This window comes from Pinus tabuliformis, chromosome Q (genome assembly GCF_031772625.1).
Source record: "Pinus tabuliformis cultivar Carrire ecotype Pingquan chromosome Q, CPIR1, whole genome shotgun sequence".
NCBI classification, from domain to species: domain Eukaryota; kingdom Viridiplantae; phylum Streptophyta; class Pinopsida; order Pinales; family Pinaceae; genus Pinus; species Pinus tabuliformis.
Genome location: NC_142296.1, coordinates 861,323,247 through 861,350,480, shown reverse-complemented (window position 1 = coordinate 861,350,480; position 27,234 = coordinate 861,323,247). Strand labels below are relative to the sequence as shown.

At 40.9% G+C, this 27,234-nt stretch overlaps 1 protein-coding gene across 7 annotated transcripts in view; it reads right to left on the bottom strand.

Moving 5' to 3' along the window:
- Window positions 1–6,723, bottom strand: part of LOC149222262 (putative membrane protein YBR220C) — a 464,638-nt gene extending 457,915 nt beyond the window's left edge. For 6 of the 7 annotated variants that reach the window (XM_089385339.1, XM_089385342.1, XM_089385340.1 and 3 more), the window contains exon 1: window positions 6,203–6,723. In XM_089385339.1, the coding sequence (XP_089241465.1) occupies window positions 6,203–6,350 (148 nt within the window). In that variant the 5' untranslated portion in view covers window positions 6,351–6,723. Of the gene's footprint in view, window positions 1–5,945; window positions 6,024–6,202 lie in introns of all 7 variants that reach the window. The other variant, XM_089385338.1, reaches the window with a different exon arrangement.
- Between the last annotated feature and the right edge of the window lie 20,511 nt (window positions 6,724–27,234).

The window sequence follows — 27,234 nt, the reverse complement described above, 5'->3', positions numbered from 1 at the left end:
CTTATTTTGGTGTCGTATTTTGATGAATTTTTCCTTTTATGTGCAAAGGAGCTCATTGTAGGGTGCAAAGCAAATATTGGCAACTAATTTGAGATGAAGGACATTGGCATGATGCATTACTTCTTGGATTTGGAGGTTTGGCGGTAAATAGGGGAGATATTCCTTGGGCAAAATAAGTACTCAGTTGAAACATTGAAGAGATTTCAAAAGGATGAATGCAAAATTATGGCCACACCCATGATCACCAATCTAAAGAAGGTGACAACTCCACAAGCAACTAATAGGTTCTTTGATGTATTTGGTCAACACCAAATCAGGTGTATGTTTTGCAATGAACAACTTGAATTAGTTAATGGTGGAGCTGAGATAGGAGCATTAGGTAGCACCAAACATGTACTTGAGTATTGGAGGTGTTGAAGAATCTAGGGAAAACATAATTAAGGTGATTATTCTTTAAGTGATAACAATTTGTGAAGTATTTATACAATTTATCTTAGCTTGATGTTCCATTCATTATTAGTGTATTTGTTTACTTCATCAAACTGCTACCAAAAACAAAAGAGATAAGAACACAAATGTTTGGCTTTCGGCCAGGGCCAAAACCTCTCCCCCTCTTGGAGAGGAAAACCCGCTCAAAATTCTTCTTATAGAGATTCCAATGACGAATACCAAGACCATGACTCTTGACACATTTTGCCTCTCCAAGACCAAGACATCAATCCTCTTCTTCGAACACTACTGAGATCATCATGATTGATGTACCATTGAAGCCATCAATGCTGCATCACTGAGATCTTGCCTCTTCATCCTATCACTGAGATCTTCACTGTGACAATCACTATGATGACTGATTCATCATATCTCCATTACTGTATTGTGAGTGCTGATAGCATGCCAAGAGAGAGTTTCATGACAGGTATGCCGAGACTATGACTTCAACTGCAAGATCATAGTAATTCTCCTTGAACAATGAGACTAAGACTACAACATATGTTGAGACAAGGATGAGATCCCTTCATATTAATCATATTGAGACTGTGTGGATTGTGAGATCACCGAGACTTAAGTATACAGAAGCTGCTTAGAGGATAGGTTTAATCATGGATATTTCCACCAAGACTTTGCTTGTCACTGTCATCATTACTCTCTCTATCATGCCGAGACTGTGGTCCTTCATTCACAAGTATACTGAGTTCTGCTCCTATATTAGCCACCGAGACCAGCACTGCCTGCACCTTATACCCATCTGAGGTGCAGTCAAGTCCTTGATCTCCTTCCTTCCTGTAATACGCTTTTGCTTCTATACCATACGAAAATTTCAGATAAGAATAAAGCAAGTTTTGTACCCTTGTTTATCCATGCGAAGATGAAGGTGATAACATTCCATTCATATGGTCTTCTTGTAGTGCGAAGTCTCCTCCCTGCTCATTCAATTTGTCCGAGCCCTAGTCTGTCTACCCTTAAACCCATCCGAGGTGCAGACAGACCTTAAAACAGTTTCCCTAGGTCCATGCGGATCTGCTCCTTCTTTTCATGCGAAATTTCAGAGAGGATTTCCGAATTCTGTTCATGACTAATGCGGATACCTTAGACGGGTATTTATAGTTGTTTAAGCCTCCCATTTGAGCCGACGTGAGATTATGAACCGTCATGAACATGACTTTCATTTACTTAATTAATTCTATATTGGAGCCAACATGAAGAACTTCTTCTTGTTTTAACTTGCAGACTTCTTGGAGGATTATGCTTGGTCTTTGGAGGGCTTCTTCACAACTTGTAGGCTAAAATACATTGCACATAGGCTATTAAAGAGCTCTTCAATACATGACATGACTCTTTGACAATTAAATAAAAACCTAAAGACATCAAGAAGAAGTATTTTGACCTATGACACTTCTTGCTCATGAAACCCATGTAGCAAGGCATACAAAATAAATTTATTCTCTTTTATTACATCATTTACAAAGATCATGTCATTATGAAGACCGAACCTAGTTACACTTTCTTCAACAGGAGGGGCATATTGAAGTATGGTCTGAGATATCTTAGAGATGGTGAGGTAAAGTTGTAGGGGTATACAAACTTAGATTGGGAAAGCAGCGCAAGAAACTGTGAGAGCATCTTAAGGTGTTGTTTTAGTTTGGGTCAGTGATGATATCTTGGTTCAGAAGTAAGCAAAGTTATGTGGCACTTACCTCAACGAAGGCATAGTATATGGCAACTAGAACAACGAGTTGTGAAGCCACTTGACTTCACAAGTTAATTGTAGGTTTATTTAATTAGTAGTTGAATCCCATGTTGATCTACTATGATAATTAGAGTTGTATCAAATTCTCTAAGAATTTAATGTTCCATGACAAGTCCAAGCACATAAAGATCAAGTACCACTTCATTTGAAATAGGATTCAAAAAGGAGCAGTGAAGCTCTAGTATGTACTCATAGATCAATAGGTCATTGGTATTATGACCAAGCCCTTAGCAAAAGGGAAGTTTAAAGCATTCAGAGAGAAACATGGGTTGGTGCAGAATTCCTTCATCGCTAAGAGGGAGTGTTGATGATTGGAGCTCAGACAGGAATTCACACAAGTTTTGTGTCAAACGTGCAGGGAGTCGTTCGAGTTTTCTATTTTGTAATCCACTTTCTATCTTGTAATTCACTTTATTTATAAAGTGAAAAGTCCTTTTAAGTCGGAAAAGTCTAATAAAGTGTATTTAGTTACATTTAAGAATTAGATTAATCTCAACCATAGATCTCAAAGTCAGATTAGGGTTTTGGTAGATTAGGTCTTGAACTCAAGCATAAAGGCAGGGAAAAGACAATTTGATTCTTCACAAGACAATTTCATCCGAAGGTGAAGAAAAAGGCTGAGGAAAAAATAAAACAATGCAACAGTGAGAAGAGCAGCCCAGCAAAGATTGCAGGTTGCAAACTTATCCACACAATGAATTCTGTACATTTGTATGGATCCATACATCCATACAAAAAGATCATACAATCCGTACATCCATATGGACAAAGTCGTACCACAGGTTTCTCAGACCTATTTTGCAGTTTTCTCATTCATCAGGCAGGTGTCCTTGTATGTTTTGAGTCATTAACAATAAGCTGATTTAAAGGACAGATTTCATGTTTAATGTTTTATGCTTCTGCTGTATTTACCAGCCATTTGTATGATTGATGCATGCTCAGATTTTTTCATTTCAGTTACAGAGTAAATTCAAGATCTGATTTAATTAAAAAGAAGCATAGGACAGCAGTCACCTAGGGTTTGGAAAATTTACAAGGCTTATCCAACATCACTTGAGGCTTGAATTATGACTATTGATGCGCTCCTTTTGTTTTTCCATTGGAAGGTTATGCTTATTTTCTCTTGATTTTCATTTGGAATTTTAGGAGCACTATAATATGTCCAAGAGATAATTTTGTTTTAAGCTTTTTTGGCTATTTTGGTTGTGGGATCCACCAAATTTTGGACCAGATGGTGGTCACTATTCAACTGCCCACTTTTTCTTTATAAAATACTTATCATGTACGTTACTTTTTTATATTAATAATAGGATGCATTTTATTCAAAATTGACATGTCTCTTTCTTTTGTAAGATGATATTTGTCAAAGTAATTGCACCCTCTACACCCTTCGGCTTTCGATATCTTCTATACCTTTTTATGATCTATACATGACAAGGCTTCCAAACAACCTAGGGACTTGGAATTCACAAACATTGGGTGGTAGTTGACGGTAGGTCTTTAATGCCTTGTAAAGATGAGATAACAATAGCTCTTTGAAGGTATGAGGTTCTTGAAGTTCTAGTTTGAAATATTTATTGTAAACTGACAATTGTCTAATAACGTTTAACTTTCTCATTGCTTTTGCAAGAAATAAAAATGTCAATTTGCAATTTTAGGGTCACGCTAGTCCTTTGTGTTTTCTTTGCTTTTCATACCCAAAGATGGCTCTTAGAAGTCTCACAGTGTGAGTTTTGTTCAAATGATTACCACAATATACGTAGAGACAAGACCTAGTCAAGTGTATGGATTTGATGGGTTTTGTTTTGCAATCGAGTTTTAGACTGAAAACCTCTATTAAGGAACCTTAGCTCAGACCATCTCACAAGTTTTCACTAAATGGTTTTATTGCTTGATTCATTTGTTATGTCTTCTTGGTAGAGGATCTTGTATGGCCACGCAACATCTTCTCAACTCCAATTGTAATGCATACAAATCAAACTCCTACTAATATTTGATGTTTCTACAAGATCATGGGTGGAAAAAAAGGCAATTTGACCACGACCCATCCCTATTTTAAATTAGCATAAATTATTCATCTTTATGCTTTCATTTTTTTCTTTGTGGAAGAGGCTCAACCACCCTCTACTTGTGGCATTTCATCCTCTACTCATCAAATTCCTCGACTTTGACTTTCAAGAAGATCCGTTTCCTATTCAAGCCAAATTATGGAAGGGATATCACTATTGTTTTTGTAAACATGCCTTAAAATTCAACTATTAGTGGTCAAGCCAAATTATGGAAGGGACATCACTATTGTTTTTGTAAACATGCCTTAGTGGTAGGCCCAATGCAGTTGCCAACTATTAGTGGTAGGCCCAACGCAGTTGCCAATTATCTCGACTATCTAGTCTTGACATGTTGTCTCAGATTAGTTATAAATACTGAGATTGACTATCTAGTCTTGACATGTTGTCTTAGATTGGTTGTAAATACTTAGATCCAGAGATGTAGTAGTAGAAGTCATCATTAGATCAACAATTTGTCTAGAGACATGATATACTATTATGATCTTGTCTAGATACATGGTATGAGGGATGTTGGATTGTTGTTTTGGCATGTTGACGGTAAACATTTTGCCAAGCTAAATGAAATTATGAGCAATATGCTTTATTTATTGCCTTAGAGAAATTGAACATGTCAAAAAATCTTATATAGAGAGACTTAATGCAAACTTCTATTTTGTCTCCATTCATTTTTTACTTCTAATATTATGCAAATTATGGAATTATAATTTTTTCAAACAACAAATTGAACCAAAAAATATTTAATGGATAACTTGTAGTTTTTGTCATGTATATATATATATATATATATGGTATGTGCTGAAAATCAAGGTTGTTTTGCATTGAAGGGAAAAATTAAAGTTCCAATATTTTCCTTGTTTTAGAAGTAGAAAACACCGAAAATATTAGAACTTTAATTTTTCCCTTCAATGCAAAGCAACCTTGATTTTCAGCACATACCAAGGGTCAGAAAGAACTTGGATTGGGTTAAGCTCAACTTTAATGGAGCATCGAAACTTCAAAGGCAACCTGGGCAGAGCAGTATGTTGTGAGACCTTTAGGAATGAACATGGAAAGACAATATGGTGGACATGGAAGGACTCCTAATAGGTTTAAAGTGGTTCCCTTCCCTTTAAGAGAAAGAGATATCATTATTTTAGGCTCAAGGACCTTCCCTTCCCTACGCTATGCTAGCTCAAGAAAGGTATAACTTGCCCGAGAAAGGACCTTCCATCCTTCAGCTATGTTTATTAAAGAGAGGAATAACGTTCACTACAGGAAAGGGATATCTGTTTTTATGCTCAAGGGCCTTCCCTTTTCCCACAATGCAATCGAATAAAGGAAGGTTTTTGAAGTCGATGTACTTCATTTTTCACGTTTGCTATCCATCCATGAAAAAAAAATCCTAGAAAACAATTTGCTTGTTATGAAATTTAGCATGCAACAATAATAATTTCTCATTCACTCCAACGCTCCAGCTATATCAAAGTAACCCTTCAGCCATACCAAAGTGACCCTTCTTAGATAACTGGCGCAAGATGAGTGTTATGTGTATAGAGAGACAGAGGGGTGTAAGTAACAGTGCATCAAAAAGGCGTCGCTGATAATGAAATTAACACAAAACTACATAGGCATTGAGAAGTATCTATTACCTTGGAAAACAGCAAAATGCCAAAACCGTCATACAATTTCAAAAGGAACATCCTTCGTCGATAAATTAATATAAATTACTGCAAATAAAGCTGTTACATTTCAGTTCAGGCATTCAATTACGTGTTTTTATGCCAATATCATAAGCAATAACAAATATCAGAGTCTAAATCATGAAGCGGAAATGGGTTATTAGCTCGTAAATAAAATAACGTATGATCAATAATTCTAATATCAATGGCAGGAAGCCAGAACTTACACAAAATAACGAGAAGAAGCATGTTGAAAACATCATCCTTAGATGATGATGACGACGACAGCGCAGGAGGTGGAGATAGAGGGGTCGTTCCTTCCTCGTTGATCTGCAGCTGCAGATGCTGCGAGGATCTAGATCTTTTCTTGTACATTCTTCCCAACCCTACCAGAGCTTACCCCGAGTCTTAGATCTAAATTTAATGCGGAGAAAGTTTTTCTCTCTAGAGTCCGAGCCAATTTATGTGCGGATACTCCTACTCTCTGGAAAGCTTACCCCGAGTCTTAGATCTAAATTTAATGCGGAGAAAGTTTTTCTCTCTAGAGTCCGAGCCAATTTATGTGCGGATACTCCTACTCTCTGGAAAGTTTTTCTTGTCCAGACTCCAACCGAGTCGATCTATGTGCAAACATTACTATTTAATTATTGTGTAGGTGGTGGAATCGGAGTCTTCGATTCCTTTCTCCAAGGTGACGGTTTCCCTTGCCTTTTCTTTTTGCAGTTGATGATGATTCTGTCTGGAGTGCAATGCCAGCGAAGTTCGCAAGTCAGCATGAACCATATTAATTGCAAATTTTGTTGTGTTTTTTTTTTCCTTTTTAATAAGTTTGTTATTATATAATTAGATAAATTTAATTTATAAATTATTTTTATTTTTATTTTTATAGAAGTAAATTTAATATTTTAAAATATCTTCACTGTAATAGTAATTTTAAATAAATGGCCATAGTTATAAATTAGATGGATGACATAAATTATAACAAGTATTAAAACACTTATTACAAATGATATATTTTACAATGTTAAAAAATAAAAATAAAAAATTAACTTAATTATAATTTTATTTTAAATTTTATTAATAATAATAAAAGACTTGATATTTAAGTTAAATATATTAATATTGAGTATCAAAACACTTATTACACAATATATCTTACCTTACTAAAATTAATATATATCATAAAAGAATGACATATTTCGATGAGAGGTGGTCATGGGTTTCGATGCCATGACCTCTAGCGGTTAACAACCATGGACGCACACCTGCACCTGCCCCCTTAACCAATTTTCTTCCTTTACTCCCTCCAGCGTTGATTTACCTGCTCCGGTTATACCTTGACTGCCATAACTGTTTATGGTTTTCCCTCTCCCACTCTGGTTTTCAGACCTCCCCGGTGAATAACCACGGTTATGTTGTTGTTTTGTTGTCCTCGTCTGGCAGTTGTCATAACTTCCCCCAACAATCATGGATGACCTGGGTGATTTCCTGGACCCTTTGGAGGATGTGCCCTCATGGACCCCCACCAGGACCACTGTTGCCGGTCTCTTCCCCTTCATGTCCGAACTGACTAACGAGGTTGAAGCCCTTCCTCCAATAACTCGACCTCACATCTCGCAGGTTACACTCCCAAAAGAAGCGGCCTCTCCCCTAGTTCTCATTTCACAGTCTTTCTTGTCGTGTACACAAGCACTCACTACTCCACCGCGCAATCCCGTGGTCCATACCCTAGCTCCTAAGAACGCTCCGACCTCACACTTGGCGGTGTCCAGTCACATTTCTCCTGACCCCCCTCATGGCTCAAAGGCAGTGGTTTCAAGTCATACTACTATGCGGACCTCCTCAGCTCCCTCTCGGGGGCATTTCACAAGCATCGGTCCCATCTCCAACATATTTGCCACCATCCCGTAGGAGGCGTCGGAAAACCCTAGGGTTTCACTGGGACCTTCATTCCCCGCTTCGACACAGGAGGCAACAGACGCTGGGGTCTCAGGACAGTCGAGAAAGAACCGGGGTCCAAAGATTCGTCACTGTGCAGCGCCCCTTAATATAGCTGAAGACATCAAATTACTAGACGCCATGGACATTGCAGCGAAGGTTTTGGTCGGCCGGGTGCGAGGTAAACATTACAATGTGGCCAAATTGCAGCAATGGGTCTCAGAGATTTGGGGAGAAAATCTGAAGGAGATTCCGAAGGTGCAAACCCTAGAAAAATGGTGGTTTGCACTACACTTTAGCAGCTTGAAGCACACCAACTAGGTGTTGTCCACAATTTGGCGCCTTGATCTGGCCCCGGTTCTCCTCCGTCGATGGACCCCCCTTTTCGACCCGGCAAGGGAGAGGGTGGATGCAGGTCTGATATGGGTTCATTTGCTCGGTCTTCCATTGCACTTTTGGACAGAGGATGTCTTCAGGCACATAGGAAATGCACTCGATACCTACCTCACCTTTGATGATTCTTATCAGACCTCAGGGAAGTTAGCATACGCAAGGATTTTGGTGCATTTGGACCTATCCGAGGGTTTGCTGGAGTTTATTGATATTTGCTGGAGGAACCACACCAGACGGCAATTGCTAGACTACGAGGGCGTACCCTTTCGATGCCGTCGGTGCCATAAGGTCATGCATCTTTTCAAGGACTGCCCTCTGCTGAAGCAAAAAAAAATAAATCAGGCCACAGAATAGGATGTGGCCTCCCATCAGCATACCCACCAGGAGGCACAGCCCAAGAGACAGGTTCCTTTGGCCACACTGGACCCGGATGCAGCTAAGATCCCAGCCAGATAGCAGGAGATCCCAGTCAGATAGCAGGAGACCCCAACAGTAGAAGCAGTGGTACCTCCACAGCCGAAGAAGCATGGGCGGCCTCCAAATCGTTTGCAGCCTCCCCAGTCTCGTCCATTATCGCCATCTGAGGGCCTGCCCTCTACGGGTATGAACTCTTCCATTCTTATTCCCACTTGCAGCTCTTCTCATATTGACTGTTATTTATCAAGCACTTTCTCTGCACTTCATGTGTTAAACCCTTCAAGTGATCATCTGGAACAACATTTTTGTGAAATCCCCACTAAATCTTCTCCTCTCACCTGCTTGATTACATCCGTTCCCATATTTTCCCTCGCACTCGCCCCGAATCCAACTTCTCAACCCCCGTCTGATACTCCTTCCTTACCAGTCCCCCCTCCTGGGAGATACATGACCCTCTCTCAATCAAAAAGACAAGCCCAAGATCAATTTGGGCTTGAAATCCTACACTCTCCCCCTCCCCCTAAATTACAGAGGGGTTGACCCTCCTTCCTTTCAAAAGCCCAAGGCACTGCTGAAGATGAAATTGCTTTGGGGGTTCAATCAACCATCCCAAGGATGCTTAGAGCAAGAGAATCCCAGCCTACCTCCCCTCCATGAAGATTTTCTCCTACAACTGTAGAGGGCTGGCTAGGTCGGATAAGAAACTAGCCCTTCGTAGGCTGTTGAAAAATGTGCCACTTGATATTATCTTTCTGCAAGAAACTTTGGGACCCATTCTAGACATTGCGCAATCTCTCCAAAATATGCTCCCTGGGTGGATATTTTTTGGTCTTGATGCACATGGGAGGTCGGGTGGACTTGCATTGGGCTACAAATCCCATACCATTAAATTACACAATTTTTGGGGTGGGATGTGTCATCTAGGAGCAGACATCAGTTCAGCTGAACTGGGGATACATATTCAGATCTTAAATGTATATGGCCCGTGCCAGAACAGACCTGCTTTTTGGCAGAATCTCCTAAGCTCTAATACATTTATGTCCGACCACCTGATCCTGGGTGGCGACCTTAATTTCTCCATTGGACATGTTGAATCCTAGGGTCATAGGGCACAGAGAGACTCTCTCTCTGATTACTTTTTATCTGAACTAGATGCTCACCATCTGATAGATATCCCCTCTGCTAAACCTCAAGCTACTTGGAGGAACAACAGGACTAGGGATGACAGTCTGGCTCGCAGACTAGACTGTTTCCTTGTCAAAGAAAAGGCTTTGGACTTGGGGCTTCAAATCAGACATTGGGTTGGTACTGGGTGGATATCTGACCACCTTCCCATTTACCTGGAAATAGAAGGGGGGCAAGAAAAACCTAAAGGACCCTTTAAGTTCTGCTCTGTCTGGCTCAAGGATGACTCTTATAAAAAAATGATCTCTGATTTCTGGAGAGCAAATCCCCCATGGAGAAGAGAAGACAACACCATAAGATTTATACAGAATCTTACAGCCCTTAAGAAGATGTCCAAAATTTGGGCCCATAATAAAAGAATACAGGAGGATCAAACTCTCTATAAAATTGAAGCCGATATTGCCACTTTTGACAATAATCTAGGAGGCATCTACTCCTCACAAGAACATAAGAATAGGATGGTTTCTCATTATGCAAAGAGAGCTAAAATTCTTAAGGAAAAGGAGGAATCTTGGCGCCTAAGGAGCAGAGCCATCTGGATGTTGGAAGGAGATCAAAACACCAAATTCTACCATAAATTTGCTAATGGAAGAAAGGCGATCAACACCATACGGCAGCTTCAGAATGATTAGGGGCAGGTTATAAATACTTTTCCTCAACTTGTTGAACTTGCCTCCTCACATTTCAAGAATGCATACCAAGCCCCCCAGGAAATTAATCTTGCAGAAATCATCAGGGTGGCACAACCCTTCCCCAGTTTTGTGGATCCTGGGGAAGGAGAAGATTTAATTAAGGGAGTTACTCTGGAGGAATTGGAACACACCTTAAAATGGTTCAAAAAGGACAAAATTTCAAGGCCTGAAATAGTTGAGGATTCGAGAATCAAAGGTTTTCTTGAAAATTCTATTACTTCTACCTTCCTTGCTCTCATCCCAAAGAAGGATAATCCAGACTCCTTCGAGGACTTTTGCCCCATATCTCTCTGTAATTTCATATATAATATTATTGCTAAGATTATCGCCAACAAGATGAAACCCATCCTCTCTAACCACATCTCGCCGGAACAATTTGCTTTCCTACCAGACAAACAGATCCATGAAGCTATTGGCACTGCATAGGAGGTAATTCATACATTACACTTAAGGCGTGGAAAAGGTATGATTTTGAAAGTCGATTTATCTAAAGCTTTCGACAGAGTAATTGCCTTTATATTAGAATGTTGTTAACTCATTTGGGCTTCCCGTACTTATTCATTAAATGGATCATGAGCTGCATTACGAATATCCCCTTCAGTGTCCCAGTGAACAGAAGTGCATCTCCTTTTTTTACTTCCGGAAGGGGGCTGATACAGGGATGTCCCCTCACGCCATTTCTCTTCTTGCTCGTTATGGAAGGTCTCAACAATCTCATCAAAGATGAGCATCAAAGGGGCAGACTAAAAGGCATAAAGATAACAAAGGGTTGCACCCTTACACACCTTCTTTTTGTTGATGACATTCTGGTCTTTATTAATGGTAGTATTGGGGACATTAGCATCATCAAGGAAAATTTCACCCTTTTCCAAGTGGCAACAGGTATGATTGTAAATGACAGCAAGTCTACCTTGACATCAGCTGAATGTACACCGCACGATATATTCTTTGCTCTACAGCGCTTCCACTTCACTCAACTGCAATTAGCAGATGGCCTTAAATATCTAGGGTATAAGTTGAAGCCTTTAGGTTATAAAATTGCAGACTGGACTTGGCTCATCTCCAAGATGGAGAAAAGACTAAACACATGGTATCTCAAATATCTTTCGCGGGCTGGAAGGCTCACTCTCATCAAAAGTGTCCTGGAGGCCACCCTGATATATTGGATGTCCTTGGCCTGGATTCCCAGAGGCATTCTCAACAGAATACAAGCCCTCTGCTATAGGTTTATTTGGCAAGGGAACAAACACGGAAGGATATTTGCTTGGGTCAGGTGGGAGGCCCTGAATCTTCCTAAAAAATGGGGCAGGTGGGGCCTTAAAAAACTAGAGGATTTCTCCTTAGCTCTTGCTGCAAAACTTGGCTGGAAATTAGTAGCAGCAGACAGCCTATGGACGAGGGTCACATATGCCAAATACATAGCTCCCCTACACATCATGGACTGGATTAGGAGAGCCCATCAAAGTACCTCAGGGGTCTCAATTATCTGGAAGGCGGTACTTAAGGCTTTGAGCCCCATTAGGGAAGGTATCACCTGGAGAATTCGATCAGGAAATACAGTCCGAATTGGTCTTGATCCTTGGGTGGGATGTGGGGACATGCATCGATTACCCAGGGAACTCATTTAGTATCTCCAACAACAGAATCTCTCTTATATATCTCAGATTGCAGACATGGAAAATTCCACTTTCCTTCAACAAGCTCGGAAATCAGCAGATCAATTAAACATCCCTCCTATTTGTCACAGCAATGGGAGGAGTACACACAAGCCCTCATGGATGCCCACATGCGTATACTAGAAGGGGATGATGAGATTATTTGGGCTCTTTCAAAAAATGGCAGATATTCCCCAAAGGATGGTTATTTGACTTTGGTAGCACCAAGGAAGCCTCTACTACTTGCTGAATGGTGGAGACATCTTTGGAAACTAAGGGCCCCCCCAGATCTAGACTCTTAATGTGGACCATCCTCCAGAACAAAATACCTACAGGAGAAAATCTTCTCAAGCGAGCACAGTATGGGCCCCACTGGTGCTGTCTCTGTAAGCAGGCATATGAGTCCACTTCTCATCTTTTTTTAGAATGTTCAGTAACTTGTAACCTGTGGAAATTTATCCTACAACATATCTTTCCTTCTACTACCTGGGCTGGGAATTCTTTACTTGCTGCCTAGCAAGCCTGGTATCACACTTCCACATTACAAAGATTCGGAATCTTCCACTTCTAACCTACTAGACAATTTCAGATTGCTAGGAATCGCAACATTTTTCGGGATTTAGTACCAAATTGGGATGTCCTGGCAACAAAAGTCATTGCTGATTACTCTCTCATCCCAGATGATCATCCTCCCAGTAATCGGCGCATCCCTTCTCATCTTCAAATAAATTACAAAAAACCATAGCCTTTTTTTGATGGTGCTGCCCAAGAGCAAGGTAGTGGAGGGGGGGCTATTCTTCACCTATCCCATCATCATTCATTCAGTATGCTGATTGAACTCCGCAAATGCACAAACAACTCAGCCTAGCTCCTTGCCGCAAAACACACCATACAATTCGCATTGGAGAAAAATTGCACAGAATTACAACTTTATGGGGACTCTAAAATAATATGTGATTGGCTGAACAGAAAAACTAGATGCTCTACATATTCATTATTGCACATCTTGGATGAGACTTTGCGATTGATCACATATTTTGATACTTTCACTTACTCACATATATACAGGGAGTAGAACAGAGCTACCGACAGCTTATCCAAAGACGCTGCAATCGGGGAGCCGGGCATCTGGATGATCAGAGAACAGGAAGGAGATGCCTTCTTCCAATATTATCACAGGCCTTTTATGGATCTGAATGTTTAATTCATGTCATGTCATTGTTTATGTTCACTTTTTTGATCAGGCATAAGCCTTTTTTGATTGTTTATACTGTCTCTGTATATATTTACAGTTTCATAATGTGACTCTCAGTTATGCTTTTATTTGTTGCCCCCTGCGTGGATCAAAGGCAACATTTCTATTATACATGATTTTGATCATGCACTGCATATGCATCAGCATCTACAACATGTAATTTCCTCTTTTATAAATGAAATTACGATTTTTCCTTATGGGAAAAAAAAATAATATATATATATATATATATATATATATATATATATATATATATATATATATATATATATATATTTAAAAACCTTGATATGTAACTATATATATAATAAAAAACTTGATATGTAACCATCCCAAGATAAAGGTGGTGAATGCGAAACCATCCCAGGATAAAGGGAAAGTTGTTGCCCAAATAAACAACCATCAAGAGACAACAAGAGAAGAAAGGAAAGGAGGTTCCACAAAAGTTTTCAAAACTTGGGCTCGAGTTATTAGCAATTATGTTAATAGGGAAGGAGAACCAAACATTCGGGATAGAGCAACAAACATAATTATTAAAGGGGTGAAAGACTCTGGGAAAAATGAATCTACTCTTGACCTTGCAAGGGACTTCTTGAAAGACAAGTTGTTATGGCAAAGACAAATATGCCAAAAATGGAGGGTAGGAAAGTTTAACAGTGAAAGAGCAAGGCCCATAAAAGTCATCATGCCTAGATTGCATGATAAATATATCATTCTAAGCAAGAGGCAGCTCTTAAGGGGTTCTCATTTTTTTCTAGAAGAAGATTTAATTGTAAGACAACAAGAGGAAAGGAGGGAGGAAATGTCAAAGGTTAGGACAGCAAGAGATGAGGACAAAAGAGCTTAGATTTATAAGGGTAAAGCTGTGATAGTGCGATTTGGGCCTCCTTCCAAAACATGGCAGCAAGATGATAATAAAGAAGAGGCAACAAACTCTTTAGCAGGAAATCAGGAAGCAAGGTTAGTATGGGCAAGTAGGGACAAAGACTCAATTGTGAGTCTTGCATGTCAAAACAAATAGCAATCAAGTCATACCCAGGTTTCCTTAAGATTATTTTGTTGGAACTGCAGAGGTTACCCATGGAGACGAGGACCTGGGTTAGGGCCTATTGCGGAAGATAGAGACATAATTTGCCTCATAGAAACACATGAGCATGAAGGGTGCAAGACACCTTTGTTTGAAGGGTATTGGAAGATGGAAGTGTGGAACAAGGCAACAAGGAATGGCAAAGGACACGGGGGTATCATGGTATTAGTGAGAGGAAAAGAAGGATGTTTTATTCAACTAGAAAAAAAAAACTCAAATAAACAATTCGTTTGGTTTAAAATATCAGAAACTGGAAATCACATCTGAATTGCAGCATGTTATTTTGCACCGCAAGTTTCAAAAATATACAAAAGTAGAGGGTTTGACCACAAAGCTCCCTTTGCAGCCTTAAAGGCAGATATTGCAACATATTCTCAGCTAGGTGAAGTCATTATAGTGGGTGATTTCAATGCTAGGATTACAAGTGAGCAAGCTAGCATTCTTTGTTGTAAAGAAGACTACGACCCAATCTGGCTTACTGAAGAGAGTAATCATCAGTGGGAAAGAATTTCAGAGGACAAGGGCTATAATCTCTTTAGTGAACAATTGCTTACTTTATGTGGGGCTTTCGATTTATTCATTTGTAATGATTCGACTAGATGGGAAAACTCTGGTATTTTCACTTGCAATACTTACAATGGAGCAAGTGTAGTAGACTATGTAATTTGCACACATAGTTTGTGTGAGAAAATGGAGGAAGTCTTGATTGGAGATAAGCTTTGGGACATAAAATCATATCACAAACCAATTTATTTAAGTTTCTCATGGACCGAAAAGAAGTAGTTAGGGTCAAAAACTCAATGTGTTCAAAAAAACTCCCAAAGGGTAGAATTCTTCTGACTCCATAAAATTGTAATATCTTTAAAATAGCATTAGAGAGGCTTTTCGAGAAGGAGAAAATCCCATTTCACGACCTTCATAGTCACGAATTAACACATTCAATTCAAAACGCACTTGTAGAGTGCAAAAGAACAAAAATTAAGAAGTCTAAAACAAATTGCTTTCCGGTTAATGCTTGGTTTGCTAAGGAATGCAAAAAGGCAAGGAGAATGTGGAAAGAGTCAAGCAAGGATAACATAAAGCTCAAAGCTTACAAGCAGGAATTAAGAAAGAAAAAGGTTGGTTTCGTGATTCCAAGGAGAGAAGAACTAATCTTCCTTGAGAAAAATAACCCCAAATTATTTTGGAAGGAGCTCCAACCAAGAAAGATGAAAACTGAAAACAATATTATAGCTTCTAAATGGTTTGACTATACAATACAACTTTATGAGAAGGATCTCAAGGTTGACCCTCCTCCCTTGGTCAACACTAATACAAAACTCTTTACGGTGCAAGAGGTAGAGATGGGTATCAAGAAGTTGGGTGTTGGAAAAAAAAAAGACTTAGTTGAACTCCAAGCAAAGCATCTAAAGTGGGGCTTAAAAATTATTGCACCTCACATTACAAAAAAATTCCAACGGCATCATACAACAGGGGTTCCCCACAAATTGAACAACTAGTCTGGCAATACCTCTTTTCGAGAGTGGTGACATCAATAATCCCTCCAATTATAGGACCATAATGATAAACCCCTTGTTTGAAAAGTTATTTGGAAGCATGTTAGAAAATAAAAACAAATGGGTAGAAGAAAGAGATAAATGTGCTAAAGGGAAAGCAGATTTTAGACCTAAACATCCCATAGTTGATCATGGTATAACTTTAGGGCACATCATTGAAAAAGTTTGGGAGAAAAAGGAATAAGTCTTTTGTTTCTTTGTTGATTCCAGAAAAGCCTTTGACACGATTCTTAGGAATAAGCTTTGGAACAAAATGGAAGAACTTGGGGTTCTCGGGAATTTTAGAGCAGTTGTGCATAGGCTGTATGGAGAGGTGAAAGTCAAAATTAGAACTTCAGCAGGCATTTTTGAACGTTTTAAAAGTGATATCGAGGTCAAACAAGGTTTCCCATTGTATCCTACACTATTTTGTTTATATATTAACAACCTTTAAGAGTGGATAAATTTGCAAGGGGGTGACGATATCCATTTGGGCAAGTTTGTTATAAGGCCTCTTTTATACATAGATGACCTTATTCTGATTGCTAAATCTACTCTTGGTTTGCAAGAGCACTTGCTTTCCCTTGAGCATTTTTGTAGAAGAGTGGGGATGCAAGTCAATATTAGCAAAATGAAAGTAGTGGTTTTCTCTAGCAAAAGGAAACATAACCAACATAAGTTCTACTTTGAAGGCAACACTCTGGAAAAATTTGCGGATTACAAATACCTCAGAATTGACTTCAATAGAAACTAAGCTGGGATGGACGTAGAAAGAAAAAAAACTTTGGGGGGTTGGAAAGCTTTTTATGCTAGAGGCAGAGTTATGGGACTGGAAACCCACTCTAACTCCTTTTGGGCTTTTAGTGATTCTCGTGATTCTCCACGGTTGTGAATTGTGGGCCAGTGGTACATACAACATGTAGTGGAAACAAATTGAGAAAATTCAGAGGCGTTTGATTACAAGCAAATTCAAAATTAAAAGTGCAGATCCTTATGCTATCTTGTTAAGTGAAACAAGGGCTGCTCTATTGAAGCAATTTCTATGGTGCGGGTCACAATGTATTTTAAAAAAATTGAGCAAATGGAAGAGACCAGATGGCTTAAGGTTGTGTTTAATGACATATTGCATAAAGAAGACTTGGATGCAGAAAAATAATAGATGGTTTAGTAAATGGGTTATTTGCTTGAGCATGTGTCCCACAAATGGTAAAGAGTTAAAATATTTTGTTATGGATAAGTTCCACAAACGTACTTGGGAGAAGGAGCTAGGGAGAAAGAAAAAATATTATATTGAAGAGTTTAATCCCACTTATAATCATCAACAAAAAGCGTACATAGGGGCTAATATTTCTAGAGAGCCAAAATTATTGTTGCTCAATTAAGGACTAATTCTCATCAACTCTGTTGTTAAAAAGGGCGCTAGAAAAGGCCAAAGAAGTGTGGGAGGAATGAGTATGTATTTTTTTCTCTTCCGGAAAAGTGGAAACAACAAAAAATTTCATTTTAGAATGCGAGGTCTTCAAAGACAACATGGAAAGTTATGCAAATATTTTGGTAGCGAGCTCTTAGGGTAATCTATTCAGTGAGGGGTTTGTCGAGAAGCTAAGAGCATTTATTGTGAAACTTCACAGGAAAAGGGTTGAATACAAGAGCCAAATAGATAAGAAATATGTCTCATAGGCTATCTTTAGCCTTGTGGGCATTAAAATAACTTCTTCTTCTTCTTCTATATTGACATTTTTAATCATGGAGATTTTAATCTACTAATCTAGATCCATCTTAACCCTGGATCTACCAGGAGCAGAAAGGGATCAAATTTCTTTCTACTCTAAAAGAGGCTTGCATCTTTGATCCCTCTCAGAGATAGGAGTTAAGATGGATTTAGGTTGGTTTAATTATTAATTATTATTTATTATTATTATTATTATTATTATTAAATATAATTGATCTAGTCAAAATGTTTACATAAATAACAATATCTCTTTCATACCACAATAAATAGGGTTTACCATGCTTATCAATACCACATTTCCAAAAAATAATAAGTCACTTCACATGGCACATGTTCATATGACATTTCTTAATTAATCAATTTAATTAAAGAGAAAAAAGAACGAATTTTCTTTGGAGTTGAATCACAACCTTTGATTTGTATCTATGAATATTATAGAAAAAATTGTGCAAGTTAAATCTTTAGCCTAGTGGAAGCTAAAATAATTTTTTCTTTCTTTTTTTCTTAATAAATATTGATAATTAAATTAAAATTCATGAAACCCTATTCCAAAATAAACACTACTATCCATGTAAAAAAGTTAAATATAAAATAAACAATAAAAATAACCTATTAAATTTTAATAATATAGTTTATATTATTAAACTTTAATAATGTAATTTATATTATTTGTGTGAATGACACAAGAGAAAACTAGCTTCGGCTCCCGCTCTGCAACCTGCGAGATCCGCATTCCACGGGATTTGAAGACTGTGCGCGCGCCTACTCTCTGCGAATACCGATCCCTGCGGGCGGGTCCGACGAGGGCCTCGCTTCTAGTTGCGGTCGATTAGGGTTTGATCTGCTGGCCCTCCATGGAGGAGCCAACTCCCCCCTAGGGGTATTCCTCCCCTCCTCCACCTTTCGCCGCTGAGGCCTTCAGATCCTTGCTGGCCTCTCTGCCCAAGAAGAAATTTGTGGAAGCTGCCAAATTCGTGAAAAAGCTAGAAGATATCCCCGAGATCACCCTTCCTCCTGAAGGTCGGATTCAAGTAGCATTATCTCTGGCGGATCGTGCTCTAGTCGGTTAGTTTACAGGTCTCTGGCCTTCCCCGAAATCAACAGAGAACTGGGTCGCTAGGAACTGGGCTCCGCTGATAAAGAACAAGGTAACCTCTTACTTCCTCAGAAGAGGATACTTCTTATTTGAATTTTCTGAAAAAGAGGACAAGGATCTCATTTTCAGGAATGGCCCCTACTTCATGGGCCCTCAAGGGATGTACTTAAATAAATGGACGTCGGACTTCGATCTGGTGGTGGATGTGCCTTCAACGGTCCCAGTGTGGGTAAGGCTCCCCAATCTCCCTGTTCACTGTTGGAATTGGGACTCTTTGAAACATATAGGAAATACTCTTGGGAAATTCATAGACAAGGCCAACAACAAAGATCAGTACGACTGCGCCAGAATTTGTGTGGAGGTAGATCTGGAGGTCGGACTACCAGAAGCCATCAAAATAATGGTAGGTCCTTGGACGCATGTTCAGAAATTGGACTATGAACAACTACCATTTAAATGCCGGAAGTGTCACGTCTACAGACACTTTTCCAGAGACTGCCTGTCCAAAGGGGTAGAAGAAAAAGGGAAGGAAGAAGGATGGAATCAAGCAAAAAGACCCAAAACTTCACTCAGGAAGAATGCCAATGCTAATGCTAGAGCCCCCCAAACGGGACCTGCTTAGAAACCACCCATGGAAAGCCAAGTGAACAAATTTGAGATCCTTGGATATGAACTTATGAACACGCAGGAGACAAAAATTCCGAAGGAGATCTCTCCATCTAAATCTAAAAGCGTACCAGTGAGATCCAAAGGGAAGATGTCAGAAGAAGAAGAGGAAACCCAAGAGTCCGAGGAATCAGAGGAAGAAGGGGAAATAGGTGAATCACAGTCTACCCCCAGAAGATCTACAAGAGGGCGAATGTAAACAAAGGAAAAAAGAGACCAAGAAACATACAAAGACAAGCTTCAGGGCAGCCAGCCAATGCCAGAGAAACTCCTAGCTAAAACCCCGAAGATGAAGAGGATCCAAACCCAGAGCTCCAAAGGAGCTCATCACAGCAAAAGTAAATGATGAAGATAGTCTCCTGGAATTGTAGGGGAATGGGCTCCAAAGCGAAGGAAGAAGCAATGAATAGTTTAATAAGACTGGAAGCCCCAGAAATTCTTCTCATCCAGGAGACTAAATTGGAGGATTTAGCCTTCCTCCAAGCAAGCAGAAAATTTTGGAAGAAAGACGGAGCGCAAGCAATCTCTGCCCATGGAGCATCGGGAGGAATTGGGTCGCTCTAGAATCCAAATAAGTTCTCTTTAATCTCTGAGTCCATGAACACTCATTGGATTTTGTTAAAATTGCAGCACTTAGAATCTATGGAAATTATTTGTCTAGTCAATGTATATGCTCCTAACAATGCAGGTGAGAAAAAATTATGTTGGGACTCCATCAAAAACTTGGCAGATCTAGAAAATCTGGAGAACATAATCATAGCCGGAGACCTCAACCTCACCCTCCTCTCATCAGAAAAATGAGGAGGCAGTATTGTCAGGGATCCGGCAAGAGAATCATTGGAAGATCTCATGCAAGAGTGGGATTTGATAGACATTAAGCCGACTATTGGCAAGTACACGTGGTCAAACAAGAGAGTTAGCTCGGGTCACATAGTAGCAAGACTTGACAGATTTTTGGTGCAAAACTCCTTCCTTCTTCTGGGAATAGAAGCTAGATCGCGCATTCTTCACAGCAACATATCAGATCACAAGCCTGTTATCCTGGAACTGTTGACTCCCAAGGATCTGGGGCCTATTCCATTTAGATTCAGCTCTCTCTAGATCAAAGAGATAGACTTCATGGATAAGGTCAGTGACTGCTGGAAAGACCCAGTCAAGGGATCCGCCTTCTTTGTTTGGGAGGAAAAACTCAGAAGAGTTAAATTCATGCTAAAAAATTGGGCTAAGACCATGCCCAACCCTGCTGCGGAAAGGAAAAATATCCAAATCGGTCTAGAAAGCCAACATCTCCATCTTGAAACGACTGAAATCACTAAAGAAGAGTTGGAAAAGGAGGCCAAGCTCTAGCAAAGTTTCCATAAGGCCTGCCTGGCAGAAGAGGAATATTGGAGGCTCAAGTCCAGAAGTCTTTGGCTCAAATCAGGCGACATAAACTCCTCTTTCTTTCATAAACAAGCTCAAGCTAGGAAAGGACGTAATTCCATCACCGAAATAAAAGAAGAAAACTGCGTTCTGAAGGACTTTGCAAGCATAAAAAAGGCAGCTTCAGAACATTTTGAGAAGTTGTACAAGGAAGACCTAGGAGCTGAGCAAAACGACAACCTACTGGACGCTGTCCCTAGCCTCATCACCTCCAAGACGAACCAGGCTCTTGAAAGCAAAATCACGCAAAAGGAAGTCAAGGAGGCCCTTTTTGCAATGGATCTCGACAAAGCTCCGGGAACGAATGGTTTCACACCTAGATTTCTATAAACCTGTTGGCAGATAGTTGAGAAGGAGTTCCTCAAAATGATCCAGAAATCCCAGGACTGTTAGAAGATTGGAGGTTACACAAATTCAGCCTTTCTCGCCCTCATTCCCAAGGAGAAAGGAGCAAATTCTTTCAGCAGATTTCGCCCAATTTCCTTATGCAATATTGGGTACAAAGTGATAACCAAAGTGATAGCTAACAGGTTGAAAAGAATTCTCCCCAAAATCATTCTGGATAATCAAGGTGGATTCATTCAGGGTAGGCAGCTGGTGGACAATTTTGTGCTGGTTCAAGAGGCGATCCATTCCAGCCTACACCGAAAGGAAAAAGGTATGGTTATTAAATTAGATCTAGCAAATGCCTTTGATCATGTTAGACATAGGTTTTTGTTTGATGTGTTGCATAAACTGGGGTTTGGGCAAAACTTCATAAAGTGGATCAGAGCATGCATTTCAGAGCCTTGGATTGCCCCCTGGTGAATGGTAGGGCCGTTGATTTCTTCAAAGCCTCTAGAGGGCTGAGGCAGGGGTGTCCCCTTTCACCCCTCCTATTCGTCCTCCAGGCTTCTGTCCTCATCTTTTATCTAGATAAAAAGCAGCAAGATCAAGACATTGTTGGCCTGTGCATTGCAAGAGGGGTAAAATGCATCAACCACGCCCTCTTTGCTGATGATACATTACTGTTGGGGGCCACTTCTCTCCATTCAACTACTAAATTCAAAGAAGTTCTGGACGATTACTGTAAGGTTTCAGGCAGCATACTAAACAAGGGCAAATGCCATATATAATGTTGGAATATTCCTGCTTCAACTGCAAACTCCATAGACAGATGCCTCGGATTTGCAACCTCCATTACTTGGTCCTCATTTAAATACCTTGGTCTACCAATCTTCCACAAGAGGGCCTTGAGTAAAGACTGGTCCCCTCAGCTAGACAAATTCAAAGCAAAAATGCAAGCTTGGGGATCCTCTTGGCTCAACATTGCCAACAAATCAGTGCTCATTAAGGCAGTTCTCAGTAGCCTTCTGATATTCAAATTCTCTGTCCTCCTGGAACTTGTGGGAATCATCAAAAATATGGAGGAATTAGTCAGGCAGTTCTTCTGGAAAGGAGGCAAACAAAACGATAAGAGAATTTCCGTAGTCAATTACAAAATAGTCACCAAACCAAATTTTGAGGGAGGATTGAACTTCAAAGATCTCAGAGCTCAAAATCTAGCCATGGGAGCCAAATTGATTTGGAAAATCATTGCTCCTAATCCAGGTTGGGTACATGTAGCATTGTGGAGGAAATACTTCAGAGGAACGAGACTCAAATGTCTGGATCAACCCAAAATTCAACTCAGAACTCCTTTCAGCATGTTTATCAACAGAATTAGCTCGCTGATAAGAAATTACTCTTACTGGATTCCAGGAAATGGTAAACAAATTCAGTTGTGGAATGACAGAATCCTGGATTGACCTCTGCTAGCAGAATCGAGAGACATTACTGAGCTAAAGCGTTGGATGTCTAAAGCAAACATCAACACCTTGTGGGACCTCTCGATTTGGAAGGATGATGCTTGGGCGGGTTGGAAATAGCTCCCTGTTCCTCCCACCTTGCAGTCAGAGATGGCAACGCTCAGCAAATACTTGCATGGGCTAGCTCCTATACATGCGCGCAGGCAGGACGTTAGAGGTTGGGGCAAAAATCGGGTAGGCTACACGGTTTCTCATGGATACACTAAATGTCTTGAACGACCCCACGTGCCTCCCAATCCTGCCCCTTGGGTAGGCATATGGAAATTCCTGTCAATTCCTAAAGTAGACCACTTTTGTTGGCTTCTCTACCATCGAAAAATTCTCACTGATGACAGGCTTCAGAAAAGGGGCATCTATGGGCCTTCTAGATGCATGCTTTGCAAAGAAAATTCAGAATCTGCCTTCCACCTCATGATCGAGTGCAAGTTCACAACCTTTATATGGCAGGAGCTTCTTGTTTCCTGGAAATATAAGTTCATCTTCCCTACCTCAATTTCGGATCTGTTCGCAGCTCCCCTATGCTGCCTCCTGCGGCCTCCTCGCCTGGCAGCCTCCTGCTGCTGGGCCTGCTCGCTCTCGATCCCCTTGATCTGGGCCGCCTCCACCCTCTTGGCAGCCTTCTCTTGCTGTGCGAAGCGATCTCCCTGCTGAGCGCTTGTGCCAGCGTTGGATCAGGCTCCAGACCTGCTGCGCCCAGCCATGCCGCCCTCTGGGGGCCCGGATCCATTGGACCCTCCCCTGCCCCCTCCCCCGGAGGTGATCGCTTTCAAAGCAATGATCGCCTCGAGCTGCAAGCGTCTGCCCTCAGCCAATCAACAGAAGTTCATCAAGAAGATGGAATCCATCCCCACGGTAGCCCTTCCCGAAGAAGAAACCTGCAAAGCAGCTCTGAATCTTGTTGAGAGAGGTCTCATAGGCCAGTTCACGGGCCTCTGGCCCTCTCCCAAGTCGGTAGAGGACTGGACACAAAGGAATTGGAAGCCGTTAATCAAAGAAGGAATAAAAAGCTACTTCGTAGGCAAAGGTTTTTTCATCTTCGTCTTTGAAAGTGCAGAGGATAGAAGCTTAATCTTCAGAAACGGACCTTATTTTATGGGCCCCCAAGGTCTATATCTCAACAAATGGTCACCAGATTTTGATCCAGCTCAGGATGTCCCATCTGCTGTACCAGTGTGGGTGCGGCTTCCCCATCTCCCCCTCCACTGCTGGAATCAGAAGTCTCTTCAGATCATCGGCAACGGCTTAGGAAAATACATAGATCAGGCTGTAAGAAAAGATCAATATTCATGTGCACGCATCTGTGTCGAAGTTGACCTGGAGGAGGGTTTGCCGGAAGCCATAAAACTTACAGTCGCAGGATGGACGCATGTCCAAGAGTTGGATTATGAACAACTGCCATTTAAATGCAGACACTGCCATGGCTACGGGCACTTCGCCAAACATTGCAAGAAAAAGGCGGAAGAACAGCCAGACAAACAGAATGGCGAGCAATGGACTCAAATACAAAAAACCACCAATCATAAAAAAGCAATGGGAAAGGCACTCCGAAAGAGACACCAAGTAGTTCCAACCCCACCCAAGAAAAGAACTCAAATGGCAAAGAAAACAGTCAGAGGAAGCCAACCACAATAGCCCTGGAAAATTTGGATCACACTGATCCTCCTATCACTAACAAAGAAGATGAAGAAATGGCTCATCTGGAAGCCTCCCAAGGAAGCCCTTCCAACCCCTCATATGCAGATGTAGCAAGGAAAAAACCAGTTGATAGCTCCGACTCCTCGGAGGAGGAAACCTACGAGCAACCCACAAGAAAAGTCGACAGGAAATCCCGCAGAGAAGCAAGGGAAGAGGAGGCAGAAAGGCTCAAAACCCAAGGAAGCCAGCCCACAATAGAGATGTCTATCGGGAGAAACTCCAAGAACAGGCCCCCTAAGGGAGGCTGCCACCCCACCCTTGGTAAATAATGCGCCTCATCTCTTGGAACTGTAGAGGTCTGGGTAACCCCTCGAAAGTAGAAGCGGTCAAGGATCTTCTCAAAATAGAACCCTCAGACATTCTAATGCTCCAAGAGACTAAGATAGAGGGAAAAGCCCTCCTAGACATTAGCAAGAAGAAATTGAAGAAGAGCAGTCAGCTCAAGAGGCTCATCTGAAGGGCTCGCAACTCTTTGGACAGAAGATCTCTTCCAGCTGAGCAAATATCATGAGACCCATCATTGGATCTTCACGGAACTAATGCATTGTACAAGTAAGTTAACCATCTCCCTTTTCAATCTTTATGTACCTGTCGTGTATTCTGAAAAGAGAGACTGTTGGAACTCCCTTATTGAATTCCTTGAGCAGCATTCCCCTAGCAATATCATTCTTGTTGGGGATCTAAACATCGTCTTAAAATCCAAAGAAAAAATGGGAGGAACTAACAGTAGAGACCCCATGCTCCCCATGGTGGAAGACCTCATTCAGCAGTGGGATCTTCTCGATTTCACTCCGGTCAAAGGGCTTTACACATGGTCCAACAACAGAGTGGGTGAGGATCATATTTCTGCTCGTCTGGACCGATTCTTAGTCCAAGGTGCTCTGATGATGAACAAGAAGATAATTATCACCAAAATCCTACCCAAATTTACCTCAGATCATAAACCAGTCCAGCTCATTCTGGAAGATGAAGAAGACCTAGGTCCAATCCCCTTTCGTTTTAGCCCTCTTTGGACAGAAAGAGACAATCTCATAGATATAGTGAAAACAGCATTGGCCAAATCTGTCACAGGGTCCTCTAGTTATGTGTGGGAACAAAAGCTCAAAGCCAAAAAGCAAGCCCTGAAGGAATGGATAAAGAAACCTGCCCCAAATCCAACCAGCCAAAGAAAAGAAATTGTTCAGTCTTTAGAGGCTCTGCAAGTCGAAATGGAAAGCAGAGATATCACTCCAACGCTGCTTGACAAAGAAGTAAAAATTCAATGTTCAACATTTCGATCTTTCCGGATGGAGGAAGAGTACTGGAGAATCAAATCTCGAAGTCTGTGGCTGAAGGCTGGCGACTGGAACACCTCCTTCTTCCACCGCCAATATCGAGCAAGACTCTCCAAAAACCATATCTCTGAAATAACAACAACAGAGGGGCAAATCTGCAAAGGGTTCAGCCAGATAAAAGAGGTAGCTGAAAGACATTTTAGACATCTTTACACCGCAGGTATTCAAGCCAATGACGAGGAAACTGTTGAGCTCCTCTCCAACATTCCTCTCATGGTCAGCCCTGAAGACAATTCCGCTCTCATTAACCCCATCACTGAAGAAGAAATCAATAAAGTCATTTGGTCTATGGATCCAGACAAGGCCCCTGGGCCTGATGGATTCACCATACACTTTTATAAGGCTTGCTGGGACATCATCAAAGCGTATCTTTTAAAGATGATAAAAGGATTCATGAAAAAAGCCAAGGTAGGAGGAGGAACTAATTCCACCTACCTCACCCTCATTCCTAAAGAAACCAACCCTGAAACATTCACCAGATTCAGGCCAATATCGCTTTGTAACGCCTCCTATAAAATTTTGGCAAAGCTTCTAGCTAACAGGATCAAGCCACTGCTCAACGGGCTGATCTCCAGCAATCAAGGTGGCTTTGTAGAAGGCAGGCACATCCTGGACAATGTCATCCAAGTGCAGGAGATAATTCACTCAAGAAAACAGCGAAAAGAAAAAGGTATGCTGATAAAACTTGACATGGCCAATGCCTTTGACCGAGTCAACCGCTCCTTCCTTTACAAAGTCCTCCATTCCTTTGGCTTCTCCCCCCATTTTGTCAATCTCATCGCTGCCTGCACTCACAACCCCTGGATTGCCCCTCTTGTAAATGGTCGTCCTACCTCTTTTTTCCAAGCCCAAAGAGGACTCAGGCAATGATGCCCGCTCTCTCCCTTCCTGTACATCCTGATGGCAGACTCCATCAGTAGAAAGCTATCAGCTGAAAAAGTTTCAGGCTCCCTTCCTGGCCTCAAACCCTCCATTACCTCTCCAGCTCAGAACCACGCACTCTTTGCGGATGACTCTCTCCTCCTGGGAGGTGCCTTTGTTAGAATAGCCAAATCCTTTGACTCTATCCTCAAATGATATTGCAGGGTTTTGGGAGCCTCTATCAATGAAAAAAAAGTGAAGTCTATGGTTGGAACATCGGGCAGCAAGAGCTCACAAGTATCTCTAACCTGCTTGGCTTTAGCGGACATGCCCAATGGGAGAAGATAAAATACCTTGGCCTCCCCATCACAAATGGTTTCAATAAGAGGTCGTTGTGGTCCGAAATTATCAGCAAAATTAAAACAAAAATTACAGTCTGGGGAGGATAT